This window comes from Antedon mediterranea, chromosome 3, assembly GCF_964355755.1.
Source record: "Antedon mediterranea chromosome 3, ecAntMedi1.1, whole genome shotgun sequence".
In the NCBI taxonomy this organism is placed as follows: Eukaryota; Metazoa; Echinodermata; class Crinoidea; order Comatulida; family Antedonidae; genus Antedon; species Antedon mediterranea.
In genome coordinates, this window is record NC_092672.1 from 26,054,284 (window position 1) to 26,073,343 (window position 19,060).

The 19,060-nt window shown below is 33.9% G+C and overlaps 2 protein-coding genes and 2 pseudogenes across 2 annotated transcripts in view; 1 reads left to right on the forward strand and 3 right to left on the reverse strand.

The window, feature by feature from the left end:
- LOC140045088 (leucine-zipper-like transcriptional regulator 1) overlaps positions 1 to 19,060 on the forward strand; it is a 92,137-nt gene that overhangs the window by 49,927 nt on the left and 23,150 nt on the right. The gene's annotated exons all lie outside the window — the stretch shown is intronic.
- On the reverse strand, positions 1,143 to 5,319 carry LOC140045089 (uncharacterized). Its single transcript, XM_072089835.1, has 2 exons — positions 4,324 to 5,319; positions 1,143 to 3,556 (listed from the first exon to the last, which is right to left on the reverse strand). The coding sequence occupies exons 1-2, from the start codon at positions 4,516 to 4,518 to the stop codon at positions 1,898 to 1,900; spliced, it is 1,854 nt and encodes a 617-aa protein (XP_071945936.1). The 5' UTR covers positions 4,519 to 5,319; the 3' UTR covers positions 1,143 to 1,897.
- On the reverse strand, positions 7,150 to 9,142 carry LOC140043330 (uncharacterized; annotated as a pseudogene).
- Positions 12,858 to 17,824, reverse strand: LOC140045090 (uncharacterized; annotated as a pseudogene).

Sequence of the window (19,060 nt, forward strand, 5' to 3'; positions counted from 1 at the left end):
TAGGGCCTAGGCCTAGTTAGGCTATCGTCACCTCGTTTGCTAGGCCTGAGTAGGCTAGGCCTAGCTACTACAGTAACTAACTAACGTAACGGCAACCTGCTTCTGCCTAGTTTTCAAGTCATTTCAGCATGATGTTATACTACTATATGATGAAAAGATTTGTTCATTATGGCGCTCCGATAAAATTTCATTTGTAAACGTTTACGTTGTACGATTGGAATAGTATTTATTTATACAGTAGTTATACCCACGATCGCCGTACCCAAGCGCAAGCCCTTCTTTTGGTGGCCACATGGTGTACGGTATTCGACTAGTATATTCTCCAGGTGATTATAGCATGGACCTAGCGTACACAATTCTCCGATACATAGATACTAATCGAATACGATTGTCCGTGAAAACGTGCGCCCTCTCGAAATGATCGAGCGAGGCTAGCCCACACACGTACGTGTTACACACACGGTCATGCACTCGATGTTGCGGCGAAACTCATGAATAACAAGTTAGAAAGAACTTGTTGAGGCTGGGCGCGGCCGAGCCTAGGTAAGAAAAAACCTAAATAAAGGACGCCGTTGTAGATATAACAAAATATATTATTACAATAATATTGATTACAATTTAAAAAAACATTGTTTTGATGAAATATAAGGTGCGTCTTATACATCGACGATATAAAAAATACCGATATTTTACTCTCAGTTGGGGGTGCGTCTTATACACAGGTGCGACTTATACACCGAAATATACGGTACTAGATATTCCAGGAGGCTTATTTTGGAGCTTGACCTTGAGTGTAATCTCACTACACTAATACAATTGTGTGGTAAGATAAAGATAAATTTATTGAACAAACGCTTTTGTATCAGCGGCACACGTTAATTTACAAGGCAATGTAAAAACAAAAAGAAAAGTATCAAAAAATAACATTTAAGTCTTAACTAAGAAGCGAATTATACAAGTAAAATGAGATTAGTATTATTAATATTTTCAAGTTTAAAGCGAATATATTATCATTATTATTACTAAAAAATATATATATAATATATAATTGCTAATTGATTTATTATACTGTTATTATTAAAATAAATGCAACTTTTATATGATTATTTGTTCTTATTATATTTAATATTAATAGTTATTTGTAATTTAATTAAACGTGATACAATTTTTATTATACTATTTAGTCTTATTTTTAGTACTGTATTATTTATTTATTTTATTTAGATTTAGGTTACATTATATAATTTTGAAGAAAAAAAAAAAAAAAAAAAAAAAAAATATAAAAATATAATATATTATTGAATTAGATAAATGGTAAAATAATGTTAGTAGATAATATGGTGGGCGGTAAATATTTATATATTATATATTAAGTGTAGTCTTTCTATGTATCCATGCAGCAGTTAAGTATTGTTTACAGTGATAGTCTACAATTTCACCAATTCTCTCAAATGGAAATTCTAAATAAAGGTCATCAAGTAAAATATGATGTTGGTATTCGATTGTAACCACTTCTAAAATTCTCCCAGAATGTATCATAACCACAATACAATAAATCCATTTTTAGTAAGTTAAAATGTGTTTCTCTTACATTTTTAAGGTTTGAACATTCAAGTAGAAAATGATCTGTAGTTTCAATTAACTGATTGTTGCATAGCTTGCAAAAACCAGTCTCATTTTCTGACCATGTATTTTTTCTACCTTCTAAATCAAGAGAGTTAGACCTCGCTTTAAACTTTAAACTAATGGAATCAAAATTCACCATATCAGACATGTATGTCTCTGCTTTAGGTTCATGTTTATATTTCAAATATTTGGAGAGGGTTGACTTTGTTTTTGCACCTTCTAACCATTCCTTGTAAAAAATGCCAGCTCTTATTTTTTGCTCACTCTCCATCTACTCAGGTAAATCTAATTGCCATTCCAAATATCTTTCACGTCCAACACAATTGTTTATCAACCTAGGGTAAATACGATATACAAATGGAACAACCTTGTTTAACTCATTTGTAAAATTTCGAAGACGAAATCCTTCCATATTGAATGCTTTTGTTAAACTTGGAACCGTGTCCCTTAACGTTAAGTCGTCAGTAGTTGCAAGAAACAGAATACGCAAGTAACGAAGAAAAATGTTACTGGTGTCAAAGTAATCATAAAGACAAATTATGTTACCTATCATATCGAGTCGTCCAGTATCTTTGATCATTATAGGTGATAATTCAGTGAATTTTGACCGTGTCCGTTCTTTATCCATTAAGTTTGCTTCTGGACAGATGAGTACCCAATTCATTGTTTCTGTAATGAGCACTGCATGTTTGTTTGTTGTGCTCAGAAGAGGGCGCAATGTTGAAAGTAGTGCTTTAATGCCTATGTAGTCTGCAATGTTAGAAGTTGTAATACGATCAAATTTAGGCTCAAAGTTTGGTTCATAATCCTTGTGAAGATCTGTACAGTTTTTAAGCTTTATTATGCATTGTATCCTTCCTGCATGGAGAATTGATGAGGCAGATTTGATAACACTGGAGATGTATCGATGAAATAATGCAACAATGGAATCTTGTTGAAAGCTCTTCTGTGCCGGTATGCCATCCCAACCAAGAAATGGTAAAGCATCTGATCGGATACAATAGACAAAATCAAATAAACTTGGTGCGAATTCTTTGTGCAATTGGCTGTCGGCAACCATTCTTGGACGCCCGGTTAGGGTTGGGTTATCAACTTTTGTATTGATTTTATGTACATTTTGATTTTGTGGCAGAAACAGACCATCTCTAAAATACGTTCTTGCTGACTTTCTGTATTTTGGTGAAATGTTAACGATATAATCAGACATACCTTCAGAACTTTGAGGTTCTTTTTTGAACATTTCTGCTCTCTGTTGTGATAACTTAATCGAATCTGGTTTTGCAGTGTCGCATTCCATTTCTCTCCATTTACCCCAGACCTCTTTTATCGTTTTTATATCATCTTCCTCTAAGATAAGTTGACCACTTGTTTTTTCCTTCAAGGTTGCTTTTGTATGTTTGAGAAGTTCATCTAGGACAGACATAAGAAGCTGATAATCTGTTTTTGGAATTTGTAGTGAATACCAGATATTTGTGATTGATGTTTCAATAGATTCTCTTGATCTTTGAGTTATGATAATGTACAAGAAAAGTACATTTCTTGCCAAAACAAATGGATCAATGTCGTTCAGTGTAAACCGAACATTGCCAGTGAAGTTACTTGGAAGTGATGCCGTTGTCAGTAACAGATTACGTAAATCTCCAACTCCTGCAAGTAAGATGTTGTAATCTCTTGCCAATTCTGAATCTCTACCTTCTGCATCTGGTGTTGCTTCATTGAGGCCTAGTTTTAGTACATCTACAGCTAGAGTGTTGCCGATGTAATGTGGATAATCAACCAATCGTTGCACTTCTTGTGTAAATGCTTGTCTGTACGTATTTGCTCTTTCTATCAACATCTTTCTGATTTGTTTACACTCTTGTTTGTGAGATGACCAATGCTTCTCTTGACATTCACGTTTACAGTATGTGGCTTCTTTACAGGCAGTACACTGTAAAAAAGTTAATAATTGTATGTACAAATAAAGCTACAATAATGCTAAACCCTGCAAAACCAAAAAAAAAAAACATAGTACACCCTATCGAACAAACATAGGCCTGAAAGTAATTGAATAATGCAGTGTACAACTCGATCGCCTGGGATGTCATTTAAAAAATTTACTAATTAGGAATTATAAATTTTTGTATAACTACAGTATACTTGTTTTTCTAGTAAACCACCACTTTGGTTAAATATAATTGCTAAACCCTGCAAAAAATCATATCAAATCCCATGAAAACCAAATAATTTATAATTTATAATTTTTGTTCAACTTATTTTTGGAGCATATTACTGTAGTTATAGCCAATTTTTTCTGGTGTTTATTCAGTAGCCTACATTTATAGCCAAGGGAAACTTTGTTATTAGGCCAGATTTGCACATGAAACATATTGAAATGCAAGTCTAAACAGCATCATCAATTTTTTTTCCTGGTGCAGATGCATCCTCTTCTTCTTCTTTGTTTTAGAGCTGACAAATGTTACCACTATAAAACAACACTATTATTAGCCAATCTCAATCAGGGTGAATTTTATTAAATAAAGAAAGGACCAGAAATGTATCTGGTGGCACTTGTACAAAATACCTTTAAAAATAGGAATGTGGGCATAGACCTTCCATTCCAGCATATATGAGAACATTTTTACTACAATAAATTTCAAATAATAAAGGTACTGGTTTGATTGGAAAAGAAGGGAAATAAAAATAAAAATGTTTTACCACTTTGCATTTTGTCTTTGTGTGACAATATGCACACTCCTTGTTTTCATTCAACATGTCACATTCAGCTTTATGTCTCAACTTGTCGCGTTCCATACACTGATTTCCACAATATTCTCCAATCTTGCATTCACTACACTTCTTTGTTGCTTTTTTCTTCTCGCATCGCCAACATAATCCAGGTTCAACATCCATGTTTTCACCTAAATTTTTGTCTCATCTAATATCTGCAAAGATTGCACAGTATAAAATGCAGTGTGTATGTTCTTTATCTTGTGCCTCGAAGATAGATATTTTAGAATTTTCAGATTGCTAACATATCGATTTGATAATTGCCTAAAGCCAGTCCTATACTGTAGTTTCCTGTGACAGCTTTACCCAATCACAATGAACAATGCTTCCATGTTGAAATTCATAGTCATAATACTAAAAATTGTATAGTATAGAACATTTTCACACTATACCCAAATTCCATTTATTACAAATTCAATGTATATTCAATGAACAATAAACAGTCACCATGGTAAAATTAAATGTCTGAGTGAATCCATTGATATGGTCGTTTCTATGATGATACATACCAACAACAAGATTTGTATGCTTCATCAAATTTTGATGTGGCAATAATTTAAGAATCAATATTTTCTATTTGTTGCTGAAAAATGTGGTTTTCGCGCCACTCGTTTAATCTGCCGGATTCTATCTGGTGCCCTGAGAAAACTATCGAAAAATGTGTTCAGTGGTAAAGCATGGATTTGTTCACACCAAATTCGTATGATTTGAATACGTAGCTGATCATTGGTTTGCTGAAATCATACTATTGTTTTCTTTTATCCAATGAACATTGAGCATGAAGGACCTCACTTGATGATAACCAAATCCGTGCTCAATGTGAAAGCACGCTCACAATGCACTTGACATTTTCTCACGGTATCAAATCAAATCTGGACACGATGTGAAAGCAACTAATAGGTACAGTAGTTATATTCAAGATAACAGAAGCATTTAATAGGAAACAGTAACCGTGCGGAAGCTTATTGTTCACCATGCAGGTCCGTATGCAGCATTTATAATGGGGGGGGGGGGTGCGAGCGAAGCGAGCAACAATGGCTGGGGGCCAGGGGGCCGCCAAGGGCCCCCGGTCAGGGTCCAGGGGGTAAATGGAAAAATTTGCGTTATTTGACGTTCTAAAGACTGATGTAAGACTCTCTGTTGTGGCTTGGGCTAGTTGAACGATGGACACCAGAACTTAACGCTTTCATGATGAGGCCAACTCAGCAGGGGTGGCGCCAGGATCTTCCCGACGCGGGGGCTACATTCCCCGACGAGGGGGCTATGCGAGCATCACTAGGCTGAGGGCCAGGGGCCGCCAAGGGCCCCCGGTGGGGGTCCAGGGGGCGAAGCCCCCGGAAGCATCGCGTTCTAGTGTCATTTGAGGTCTTTTTAATCAGATTTAGGGTAGCCATTTTTTCCATTTTTTATAATGCATAAATAAAATACTGCGTGCAAAAAAACGATGCGCGATGACGGTTTCAATCCATATTTTTCAATTTAAAAAATAAAAGTTCAAAGAAAATTTTGAAAAATAGAGTTGGAGGTCCCGGAAATTGGACTTATTATACTTCAAAACATGAAAAAAAATATATAAGTCCCTATCAATATATAAGTCCCTATCATGGGTTGTGACTGAGCTAAGAAATGTTTGAAAAATAGAGATGTTAGGTCCCGGAAAATGTACTTCTTGTTCTTCGAAATATGCCAGCTTTATTGTTGGGGCTGAGCTAAGAAAATGTTTAAAACTAGAGCTGCAGGTCTTCAAAAAATTGCATTTTATACTTTGGAAACATCAGGCCTAGAGGCTTAAAAAACGCAAGCGTAGACCTTTTTCAGTCGGGGAAAAAAGTTTATTCCTCCCAGGTGTATGCATGCGTACCATCTGGACTTCCGAGTGGTGAGAAATTCATGACATACAGGATATTGAAAATGTAATAACTATAGCTATAATGTTGGCTAAGCGAAAATGGCATGTTTTTTTGTTTAGTAATGGATGAAAAATTTATTTTAGGTGCCCCACGGTACAGAAGGTTACTTGTAAATTAAAAAATTGGTGAACAAACGAACAATTAACATAATTCGTTTTTGCTGTAGTGTAGCGTACGTCGACGCAGTACACGACGTAACCGTCGGTAAACTTTGCCTGGAAAATAACACATTACACATTTTGGTCCCTGGATGAAACTTGATATCACGCGTCTCGACCCAACGTTGAACGATTCGTACAAAGGGATACCGCCAGACAAGTGCGTACCTAGCTATTGTTTAGTAGTAAGTTAGATCGCTGGCAATAATGAATGCATATAAAGTGCATAATATCACTCTGACGTACTCTCACGGTCAATGAAACGTCGCGGTTTTCTAGGCGCTGAAGCTAGCTACGAAGTGAACGCGAACGCTTTTTACTGTATATTATATTCCCCGACAAAAAGTACACGTGTTCCCTGACGTTAAGTTGTCTGTATTTCTCCAGCAAACACTTTACCGCGTACCGCGTACATGAAGCGCTAAGCTATTGCTTGTCGTCACATGATCGACTGCGCATGTTTTACATCGAGTTTGTAGTCAGTTCAGATTCCGTAATTTAATTCCCGGTATTTTTTCATTTTATATTAGCATATTTTTGTTTGTATACCATTGATAATGTAAATTTTGTATACATATAATGATATTGTCTTTAGTTAAACAAGACAAGAAAAAATACCAACCGAGGAAATAGTGGACCTTTTGGGACTTGGGGGGGTGCGTCTGCACCCAACGCACCCCCCCTGGATACGGGCCTGCCATGGCAAAAAAAAATGGGTATTTGTAATCCTTTTTTTTTAGATTACAATTAAAAGCAAAAGAATTTTTCCAAGATTTTATTTTTCAATGCAATTTTTGGTATTTTGTTGAAAAAACAAATATTAAAGCCACATTTTGCACAAAGACAGCAGATAAGAACCATGTTATCTTTTTCCCATGGCATTAAAACTTTTCACATCTTTCTACCTTCTGACAATTTGTTTCATTCCCACCCAACTCCTACTTCCTTTACAATTATTAATTCACTTAGTGTTTTCTAATGATGCATTCATTTTAGGACATGCATATTTGACAAGAAACAAACATTCTAATTAAATTTATAACTTTGATTCAATAATCTATGAATATCTATTCAAAAGGTTCACTTTTTACACATTTCTATTTCTGCATATCTTCTTTATTACAAAGATTATTTATAAACCATTCACTTTGCTATTTTCCAGAAACTACAGTACATGTTTTCAAACAAGGGTATCCAAATGGATATTTTTCTTCTTCAAAATCAATACTTTGTCAAATTTGTACATGCTTTGCACCCATGTAGTTTAATTTACTGAACATAATAGTACCATTCGCTAAATATGTGATTATCATTTTAAAACTCTTTTGGACCTATTCTCCAAGTACAGATGTATATGGTCAAATTTGTACATGCTTAATTTTGCACACATGTATTTTGATATAGAGCTTTTCATTGAAAGGTCTCATGTTAAGTATGCTAACTATATGCTGTTCATTTATTTTTAAGTAAGAACATTGCCAAACATATCATGTCGTCCTGTATCTTTGATCATTATAGCTGACAGTTCAATGTTTTTTGGCATATTACGCTGTTTATCCATTAAGTTTGCTTCTGGGCAGATTTCTAACCAATTAAATGTTTCTGTAATAAGTACAGCATGTTTGTTTGTTGTGCTCAGGAGAGGGCGCAATGTTGAAAGTATAGCCTTAATGCCTGTATAATCTGCAATGTTAGAAGTTGTAATAAGATCAAATTTAGGCTCAAAGTTTGGTTCATAATCTCTATGAAGATCTGTACAGTTTTTAAGGTTGATTATGCATTGTATCCTTTCTGCATGGAAAATTGATGCAGCAGATTTGATAACACTGGAGATGTATCGATGGAATAATTCAACAATAGAATCTTGTTGGAAGCTCTTCTCTACTGCTATGCCATCCCAACAAAGAAATGGCAACGCACTTGATCGAATACAATAGGCAAAACTAACTGAACTTAGTGCTGATTGAGTGTGCAATCTGGTGCCAGTAAGTTCCCTTTGACGGCCGGTTAGGGTTGGGTTATCAAAATTGTTTCTACGTTCATTTTGTGGCAGAAACAGACCATCTCTAAAGTACTTGCTTGCAGAGTTCCTGTATCTTATTGGAATCTTCTGTATATATTCCCTCATACCTTCAGAACTTTGAGAATCTTTTTTGAACATTTCTGCTCTCTGTTGTGATAACTTAATCGAATCTGGTTTTGCAGTGACTGTCACATTTCATTTCTCTCCATTTACCCCAGACCTCTTTCATCGTTTTTAAATCATCTTCCTCTAAAATAAGTTGACCACTTTCTTGTCCTTAAGTGTTGCTTTTGTATGTTTGAGAAGTTCATCAAGGACTGACGTAAGAAGCTGATAATCGGTTTTTTTAAGTTGTAGTGAGTACCAGATATTTGTGATTGATGTTTCAATAGAATCTCTTGATCTTTGAGTTATGATAATGTACAAGAACAGTACATTTCTTGCCAAAATAAATGGATCAATGTCATTCAGTGTAAACTGAACATTCCCAGTGAAGTTACTTGGAAGTAATGCCGTTGTAAGTAACAGATTACGTAAATCTCCAACTCCTGCAAGTAAAGATGTTGTAATCTCTTGCCAATTCTGCGTCTGGTGCTGCTTCATTGCGGCCTAATTTTAGTACATCTACAGCCGATGTATTGTGGATAGTCAGTCATTTGTTTCATTCCTTTGTTAAACTCTAATTGTAGTGCATGAGATACTGCTTTTTCTTTCACTGATTTTTTTATTTGTTTGCATTCCTGTTTGTGAGATGACCAATGCTTCTCTTGACATTCATGTTTGCAATATGTGGCTTCTTTAAAGGCATTACACTGTAAACAAATTAAATTACTTGTTACATAGAATACAATTAATTTTAAAAAGTCTACCTAATTTTGCTTGGAGACTTTTACCTAATTTATCTTGAGGAAGCATACATTTCTGAAAAATTGAAAGGGAACATTACAGGGGTATTTTTTAGTATAAATTGAAGAAGAGTATGGGGTGCTGACTTGTCACTGAAACAAGTCAATACAAAAAATCGCTTAGACTGCCAAAGATAAAAGGGTAAAATAGGGTAAGGAAAGAATAACTTTTGGAAGATAAAAAGATGAATTTTAACACGACCACACAAGAGTACGTCTGTATACTACGGGGAATGCGGGTTAAATATAGTTTAATTTATAATACCATTTTTTTATTCCATATTAAGGAGCATAAACAATATTCATTATTTTAATTTTGAGGAGGAGAACATTTGTTTTCTATAATTTGTCAAATCAATTTTTCTTACCACTTTGCATTTTGTCTTTATGTCTCAACTTGTCACGTTCCATACACTGATTTCCACAATATTCTCCAATCTTACATTCACTGCATTTCTTTTTTGCTTTTCTCTTCTCACATCTCCAACATAATCCTGGTTCAACATCCATACCTCTTATTTTAGTTTGATGTACGGGCTGTAAAGGTTACATGTATGTTGCAGTGTTGTAAGTTCCCGGTCTTGTATTTAGAATTATAAATAGATTTTTGGAATTTTGCATTGTCATGCTGTGTGTATCGTGATATATAAAAGAAAGTTCTAAAAACATACAAGAATACAATTCCCTTTACAATTGCTAAAATCGAGTTGTATTAAAATTACAAATTTAAATATTAAAAGCATGTTTCTACTTTGTATTATCTACCTGACAAAAGCTAGGCCTATAATCCTGTTCCCTGGTACATGTAGGTACACATACCAAACATTATAATCCTACCTTCCAAACAATATCATACTTATAATACTTAAATAAATTCCTGTCATTTGATTAAAAAAAAATTGGATATAAATGTTATCAATAGAAGGAGCTAATAAAAAATAACAACTTTTTTACCTCCGCCAAGGAGGTATATGTAATCGGTAGCGTGTGTTTGTTTGTTTGTCTGTCTGTTTGTTACTTGGCAAAAAGAATTTTGCCAAGTATAGTATTCACTTTGTTTGTATGTTTGTATGTTTGTTTGTTTGTTTGTTAGCACGATAGCGCCTACAGTTTTCAAGTTATCCTTCTGAATTTTTGGGTGTAGATAGGTATATACTTTCAGACCATGCCTATTGAAAATCAACAACATTGGTTTATTAATAACTTCACAAATAACAAAAATGATATTATTTTCAGACCGGCTAGTGTTAAAAGATAGGAGACAATTTTCAAAAGCCGGTGAGCAGTCTTAAAGTAACACGTAAACTGAAATTACATTTTCTCAAGAACTACTAGTCCAAAAAACCTCATTTTTGGACAAGAGGCAAGGATTATAATTTTTGATTTGTAATTTTAAAACAAAAATTGGTTTAATGTACCGGCTTTTTCATACGAGTAGTTTTAAAAAACATATTTCTTTTCAAATTCACCCGTTTGGTTTTGGCGTTGCTGTTCTATTGTTATTCAAATTAAACTATTGTTAGTTGATAATTAATTTTGTTAGTACCGGCGTATGTCCTTCCTTATTTCATTCTGTACATAGGTATATTACTTACAGAACATGCCTATTGATTTTCAGGAAAACTGATATATTCATGGTCATGTCTCAAAAGCTTATCTTCCGTACGATATATTAATAGCACGCATTCTGTCTTTTTTTAACATGGACATATTCTTTGATATGGACCAAAATATTAGTCGACTGGTCACGCGGTTAAGCTTACTACATGGGTTAAGGCAGAGGCGCCGCAAATCGGCACAGCTTCAAGACACTCCTCGACCATTATTCTGGTCAATCTTGATTTTAGAAAGGTCATTGTTGCAATGCCGGAGTTGTTTGTATCAAAAAATTATTTAAACAAATTATTAACCCCAGCAGGATTTTAACAATGTAAAGCTAATACCTATAAAGCAAACAAATGTATCTTTCAACATGCTCCGAGTCAGTGGATATATTTTGCCAAGTACTTCACTCAGTTTCTGAGTGCTTTCATTTGTTTGTTAGCAGGATTACTCAAAAAGTAATTACAAGATCTTTACCAAAATGAATGTACAGATAGATATGTGGTCAAGGACCATTCCATTAAATTTGGGGACCATTTCGGACCACGGTCCCAATTCTGGACCACTTTTTAGTATACTTTTTTATATATAGTGTTAAAAGATAGGACAGAATTTTTCAAATGCCGGCGAGCAGTCTTAAAGTAACAAGTAAACTGAAATTGCATTGTCTCGAGAACTACTTGTCCAAAAAACTTCATTTTTGAACAAGAGCCAAGAGTTATAATTTGTGATTTGTAATTTTAAAACATAATTTGATTTAATGTGCACGTTTTTTGATGCGAGTAGTTTAAAAAACCTATTTCTTTTCAAATTCACTCGTTCGATTTTCGCGTTGCTGTTCTATTGTTAGTCAACTGAAGCTATTGTTAATTGAAAGGCTTGTTACATATTCCATTACACCAAACTCGCATACACATGCTTGTAGTGAAATTAGCCTAAATCACAAACAGCATTAAGACACACACAAATATGTATATATATATTTTTTTTTTTACCGGAGAAATCTTATGTAGGAGAATTTTACAGTAGGCGGAGGTATGCACTCTCTGAGTGGCTTTCTAGTTTTTATATGATTTTTGATTGACTGATGCAGGTTGGTACTGTATGTTACTAGATTTGTATATGTTATCTTTATGTCACACAGAAATAAATTAAGCCCACCCTTTTTATTTTTCAAAATTGGAATACTAAAAATTAATTTTTAACTCATATCCAGGTTTAATTATATATTTTAAAATGTATTACTGTATTATTTTGCTTGTTATTTGTATTTCTTGTTGAGACCCTTATTGGAAATAAGTTCACCAGGACTTTTATGGGATACCCTGCATCTCTACAGTCTTTTTACCTTTATTGTTATTTTCACGCTGCTGCTCTAGCCCGCTAAGTCACACGAGATGACTCATTCATTAGATGAAATCAAGCAGCAGTATAGACTACACTTTGACATTTTTGTTAAAATGGAAACTCGACTAGAATTTATAGGTACCACCAAAAAACGGCTGGGAAAAGAGTCTAATGACAAATCCCAAAGCATTTCTGGTATTTATGAGTCCCATGATATTACTATAATTCACTGTCAGATAATCATTGAATTATTATCAAAACAGTCCATTGAAGTTTTTGTTTGTAATAGGATACTTGAAGTATCTAGGCTTGATGAAGTGACCCCCAGACTTGACCTTAGCAATAACAATAAGCAAGCAGTGTTTTTTGTAAGAAATATTCTTGTTTACATTATATAATTCTCTTTACTATTTTGTTTTTCATCTCAATGAGATGAATTAATCAAAATAAAATGTAGGTGGAATCTTTTGCTACACCAATACAAGTAGTTTTAATTGTGACAAAACCCAACAAACAATTTTATTTTTCTTCAAATGTTATAGTATTTCTTTATTCACTCTTGAGTTGCCATTCCAAATATATTTTGCATGCAACACTTGGTAACCACAACATGCAAATGATGACCTTGTTTAACTGATTTGTGAAATTTCGAAGACAAAATCCTTCCATATTGAATGCTTTTACCTCTATCTGCTTTTATACAGTAGGCCTAGGAAATTACATTTGATTCTTGTCACTTTGGTGAAGGATTTGGGAACATTTCACAGGCAAATTATTATCATATGCACAAACCCTTACTACACCACATCAACCCAAGGTTGGCATAGATCATACATTATGTGCAATTTGCAACCTCGCAAGGCGTAAACCTAGTTTCCTATACTTTTAGATTAACATGAAGGGAAAAAGTCAATTTCGTTATTTTGTTAAAAACAAAGATTAGACCAAAATTTTGCACAAAGACGGCAGATAAGAACCATGTTATGTTTTTCCCATGGCATTAAAACTTTACACATCTTTCTACCAATTCTTCTGAAAATATGTTTCATTCCCACCCAACTCCTACTTCCTTAAATTACAATTATTAATTCACTTAGGTCGTGTTTATACAACACCCTAAATTTGAACACGGCTTTAATTTTTAGCGTGTTGTTCGGACCGAGGTCAACCCACCTTAACGTTTGCTGTTATACTAGAAATCACGATACCGTGTTATACCGGAAGTTTCATCAACACGCAGTGCATGCTAGGATAAGGTCAAATCGTTGATCGCGCTTGAATTGGCCGAGTTGTCAACAATCATCGTCGCCTCCTCGCTGTCCGATGTATTCGCGCGGTTTTTACCATTTTCATTATATTGTATTCGTTCACGTTTGCATTGTTGTTTATTTTGTTCTCGGTTCATTTAAATTAATAAAAGTTATTTTAAGGGTTTCATTGTTTCATCTATACACTATGGAAGAAGATGCCATTTTTGCGATGTTATTTTTTTTATTCTGTTTGGAGTGGGAAACGATAGAGGCCTACTACCACTACGAGTTGGCCCCACTAGGCTAGGCGTAAGACGTGGTAGGAGGATGATTGCTGGCAGCGAAGCAGCAATAAATGGGCCCAATCTTGTTAGCAATGATTGATATTACGACATGTTTTAACGAGAGGTCAAAATATACCCTGAGGACACTTCCAACACGGTAACGGCGACCGGGAATCCACCAAATTTTAGGATTCAGCCAAGTAGCCTTTTTTGCAATTAAAATCTCATTACACGGAATCTCTTTGTTGTTATACAACACACTTTTCGTAGGCGTGTAGAATATGCGTGTAATAGCGTGTTGTATAAACGCGCCCTTAGTGTTTTCTAATGATGCATTCATTTTAGGACATGCATATTTGACAAGAACAAAAATTCAATTTCTAACTTTGATTCTGTAATCTATGAATATCTATTCAAAAGGTTCACTTTTTGCACATTTCTATTTCTGCATACAGTATCTTATTTACAGTATTACAAAGATTATTTATAAACCATTTTTCTATTTTCTAGAAACTACAGTACAAACAGGGGTATCCAAATGGATATTTTTCTTCTTCAAAATCAATACTTCAAATCAATTTTTGCATGCTTTGCATCCATGTAGTTTAATTGACTGAATATAATAGCTCTTTCACAAAATATGTGATTATCCAAAAAAAAAACTTCTCTTTTGGACCTCTTCTCCAAGTAGAGATGTATATGGTCAAATTTGTACATGCTTAATTTGGCACACATGTATTTTGATATAGAGCTTTTCACTTAAAGGTCTCATCTAAACTGTATGCCAACTGTATATGCTGTTCATTCATCTAAGTTTTACCCCTGCCTTTCCTTTTTTGATTGCTCTTTTTCTGATTTGAACAACTTCTTTATTCACTCGTAATCTATTGAGGTGAATCTAGTTCTAGTAGCCAATACTAGTAGAGCTATTATATTCAGTCAATTAAACTACATGAATGCAAAGCATGCAAAAATTGATTTGAAGTATTTCAACATTTCGTTATTCACTCTTGATCTAGTTGCCATTCCAAATATCTTTCTTGTGCAACACTGTTGTTTATTAACCTAGGGTTACCACGATATAGAAATGGAACAACCTTGTTTAACTCTCTTGTGAAATTTCGAAGACGAAATCCTTCCATATTGAATGCTTTTGTTGAACTTGGAACAGTGTTTCCTAATGCTAGGTCATCAGTAGTTGCAAGAAACAGAATGCGCAAGTAACGAAGAAAGAAATTACGTGTATCAAAGTAATCGTAAAGACACATTATGTTTCCAAACATATCATGTCGTCCTGTGTCTTTAATCATTACAGCTGATAGTTCAATGTTTTTTGGCATATTCCGCTGTTTATCCATTAAATTCGCTTCTGGACAGATGACTATCCAATTCATTGTTTCTGTAATGAGCACTGCATGTTTGTTTGTTGTGCTCAGAAGAGGGCGCAATGTTGAAAGTAGTGCTTTAATGCCTATGTAGTCTGCAATGTTCGAAGTTGTAATACGATCAAATTTAGGCTCAAAGTTTGGTACATAATCCCTGTGAAGATCTGTACAGTTTTTAATCTTGATTATGCAGTGTATCCTACCCTCCTGTAAAATTGATGAGGCAGATTTGATAACACTGGAGATGTATTGATGAAATAATTCAACAATGGAATCTTGTTGGAAGCTCTTCTCTACTGCTATGCCATCCCAACAAAGAAATGGCAACGCACTTGATCGAATACAATATGCAAAACGGACTGAACTTGGTGCCGATTGAGTGTACAATTGGGTAACAGTAAATTCCCTTTGACGGCCGGTTAGGGTTGGGTTATCAAAGTTGCTTCTACGTTTATTTTGTGGCAGAAACAGACCATCTCTAAAGTACTTAGTTGCAGAGTTCCTGTATTTTAATGGAATCTTCTGGGTATATTCCTTTATACCTTCAGAACTTTGAGGATCTCTTTTGAACATTTCTGTTCTCTGTTGTGATAACTTAATTGAATCTGGTTTTGCAGTGTCGCATTCCATTTCTCTCCATTTACCCCAGACCTCTTTCATCGTTTTTAAATCATCTTCCTCTAAAATAAGTTGACCACTTGTCTTGGCCTTTAGTGTAACTTTTGTATGTTTCAGAAGTTCATCAAGGACTGACATCAGAAGCTGATAATCTGTTTCTGGAATTTGTAGTGAATACCAGATATTTGTGATTGATGTTTCACTAGATTCTCTTGATCTTTGAGTTATGATAATGTACAAGAAGAGTACATTTCTTGCCAAAACAAATGGATCAACGTCATTCAGTGTAAACCCAACCTTACCAGTGAAGTTGCTTGGAAGTGATGCTGTTGTTAGTAACAGATTACGTAAATCTCCAACTCCTGCAAGTAAGATGTTGTAATCTCTTGCCAATTCTGAATCTCTACCTTCTGCATCTGGTGCTGCTTCATTGCGGCCTAGTTTCAGTACATCTACAGCTAGAGTGTTGCCGATGTATTGTGGATAATCAGCCAATCTTTGCATTCCTTGGTGTAACTGAAATTGTAGTCTATAATTGTTTGCTCTTTCTATCAACATCTTTCTGATTTGTTTGCATTCCTGTTTGTGAGATTACCAATGCTTCTCTTGACATTCACGTTTGCAATATGTGGCTTCTTTACAGGCAGTACACTTTAAGGAAAAAGTAAGTGTTTATGCAGTACTACCACTTATATATTACCAAACCTCATTTAAACGCATGGGAAAGCATGTCATATTTTGTTCTATTGTTTATTATTATTTATTCATAATGGAAGGGTTATCTTTCTATTAATAGGCCACAGAAATGAAAGTTATAGATTTGCATCCAAAACATAGAAAATACAAGATACAGTAAATTTGTCTTCCATTTGACCTCTGTGATGATGGTCCTACCACAATTTGGAATTATAGTTTTCATGCTACGGATGCCATTTAGTCATAATTCATGCAATTTTTACTGTACATTGGCCGCCGTCGGTATATAAATTAAGCCATACCATAAATCTTCTAATAGTAACCCACACTCTAATAGTAACCCCACCTTCTAATAGTAACCCACTACTCTAATAGTAACCCCACCTTCTAATAGTAACCCACCTTATAAGTCAATGTATAATAATAATAACCCACTACTAACCCATGGGTTTACTATTAGAGTCACAACAACTATGATGTAGCCATATTTTTGAAAATAAGGAGAATGCATGTTGATCTTAGGAGTGAGGGAGGATTGAGTGTTTTTGAGTTTATAAAATAAAGTTACAGTTCAACCAAATTTGTTTATTTGTACTGTTTTATTATTTTGCTATGAGTTGCTAACCGGAAAAGTTGGGGATGGGTTACTGTTTTCAGGTGCCTAATTTAAGATTAGTAATAGTAACCCACTACTCAAATAGTAACCCACTACTCTAATAGTAACCCATCTTCTAATAGTAACCCACCCTAAAAACAATAAAAGAATAATAATCCAGGGTTAGTTACAATTAGAAGATTTATGGTACAGTCTTATTGTATTGATATTTTTAAAGTTTAGTTGCAATATCTGGGACCTACAATTTGTTTCAACCCCTGATCATGAATTTTTGTATCTTACACTTGGCTGGTCACAACAATTGTCATCTGTACAAGATGGCTTCCGTAGTAGAAAATTTTGTATAACAAGCAGATTTTTTATTTTTTTTTATAATTTAGTGAATTATGTTTTTAGTCATGCAGGTAAATTATCAACATTTACCACTTTGCATTCTGTCCTTGTGTGACAATATGCACACTCCTTTTTATCGTTCATCATGTCACATTCTGCTTTATGTCTCAGCTTGTCACGTTCCATACACTGTTTTCCACAATATTCTCCAATCTTACATTCACTGCATTTCTTTGTTGCTTTTCCCTTCTCACATCTCCAACATAATCCAGGTTCAACATCCATGTTTATAACTAAATTTTATTCTGATTTAATATCTGTAAAAATTGCATATGTGTAGTAAGTGTGTCTTGAGTTCTTTGTCTTAGTTTTTCTAAATATAAATATCTTGGAATTTCCAGATTGATGACATCATTGAAAAAAAAAAAAAAAAAGGAAACAAGGTCAGTTGATAGCACATTCACCAACTGACTATTACAGTAGTTGTTTATTACAGGGAGAGTAAAGGATTTTGTTTATTATCTGTGTCACTCAATAAGGTTTGGTTCCACCATGTTACAAGGGATTCTGGTTTTAAAACATTTTACTTTAAAAAGTAACATCATTATTCATTTTGGAAATTGAAATAGTTACTTTAATAAAACCAAAAGGCCTAATGTTTGATGTTATTCATCTTTGTTTTTTATGGTTTGGGGGATACAAGTTTAAGTTCAAGATCTTATTGTGTTTTTACCAACAGGTACAAAAACAAAATCAGTTGCTGATTATAAAACAGAATATCAATAAAAACATTTAAAAAGTTCAAGGCCTATAGAAAACTTATTATTAATATACAAAACATACAAACAACATAAAAAGTATAAAAAATCAAGTAAAAAACATTCAAATTGTATACAAATATAACGTTAACATTGTATATTATAAAAACTGCTTTAGCATAAAAATCTGTGAAAAAGTTGTATAAATACATCTTTTTTATGTCAAATTATAATGTTGCATAGTTTGTATGTAAATGTATTTATCACTCTTTCTGGACTTATTAGTAGTAGTGTAGGCCTATTTGATAACCCTTATTGTTAAAAGGTTATGAGAAAAGAATGTATTTTTAAACAATAAAAAATATATCTCTTCTAAATTATAGTAACTCAGTTGACTCCATTTGTCTTCCATTCAGTTTTTTTTATTCTTTTATTCATTCTTATTTAATTTTTTTTTTTAAGGCTCGCCTGCCACAAGGCATTTTTTTTAACTTCCAGGGCATCTGCCTTCAAACTCTGACCTCATATAATTTTGTTATTGCTTTTTAATTTATTATCTTCTTTTATGTCAGAATATGTAAATATATGTTATGGAACTTAAACTTAGAGTGCTGGTTGAAAGAAATAGAAGAATTTTTTTTTTAGAAGTCCACACAACATTTTGATCTTTTTTCAGGAATCTAGATGAATTGATGGAAAGTTTTGAGAATTTCCTTATTGCTTTTTTATCATGTTTTATTCTGCATTTACATGCCCAGCCACTATGAACAATTGTCGTAT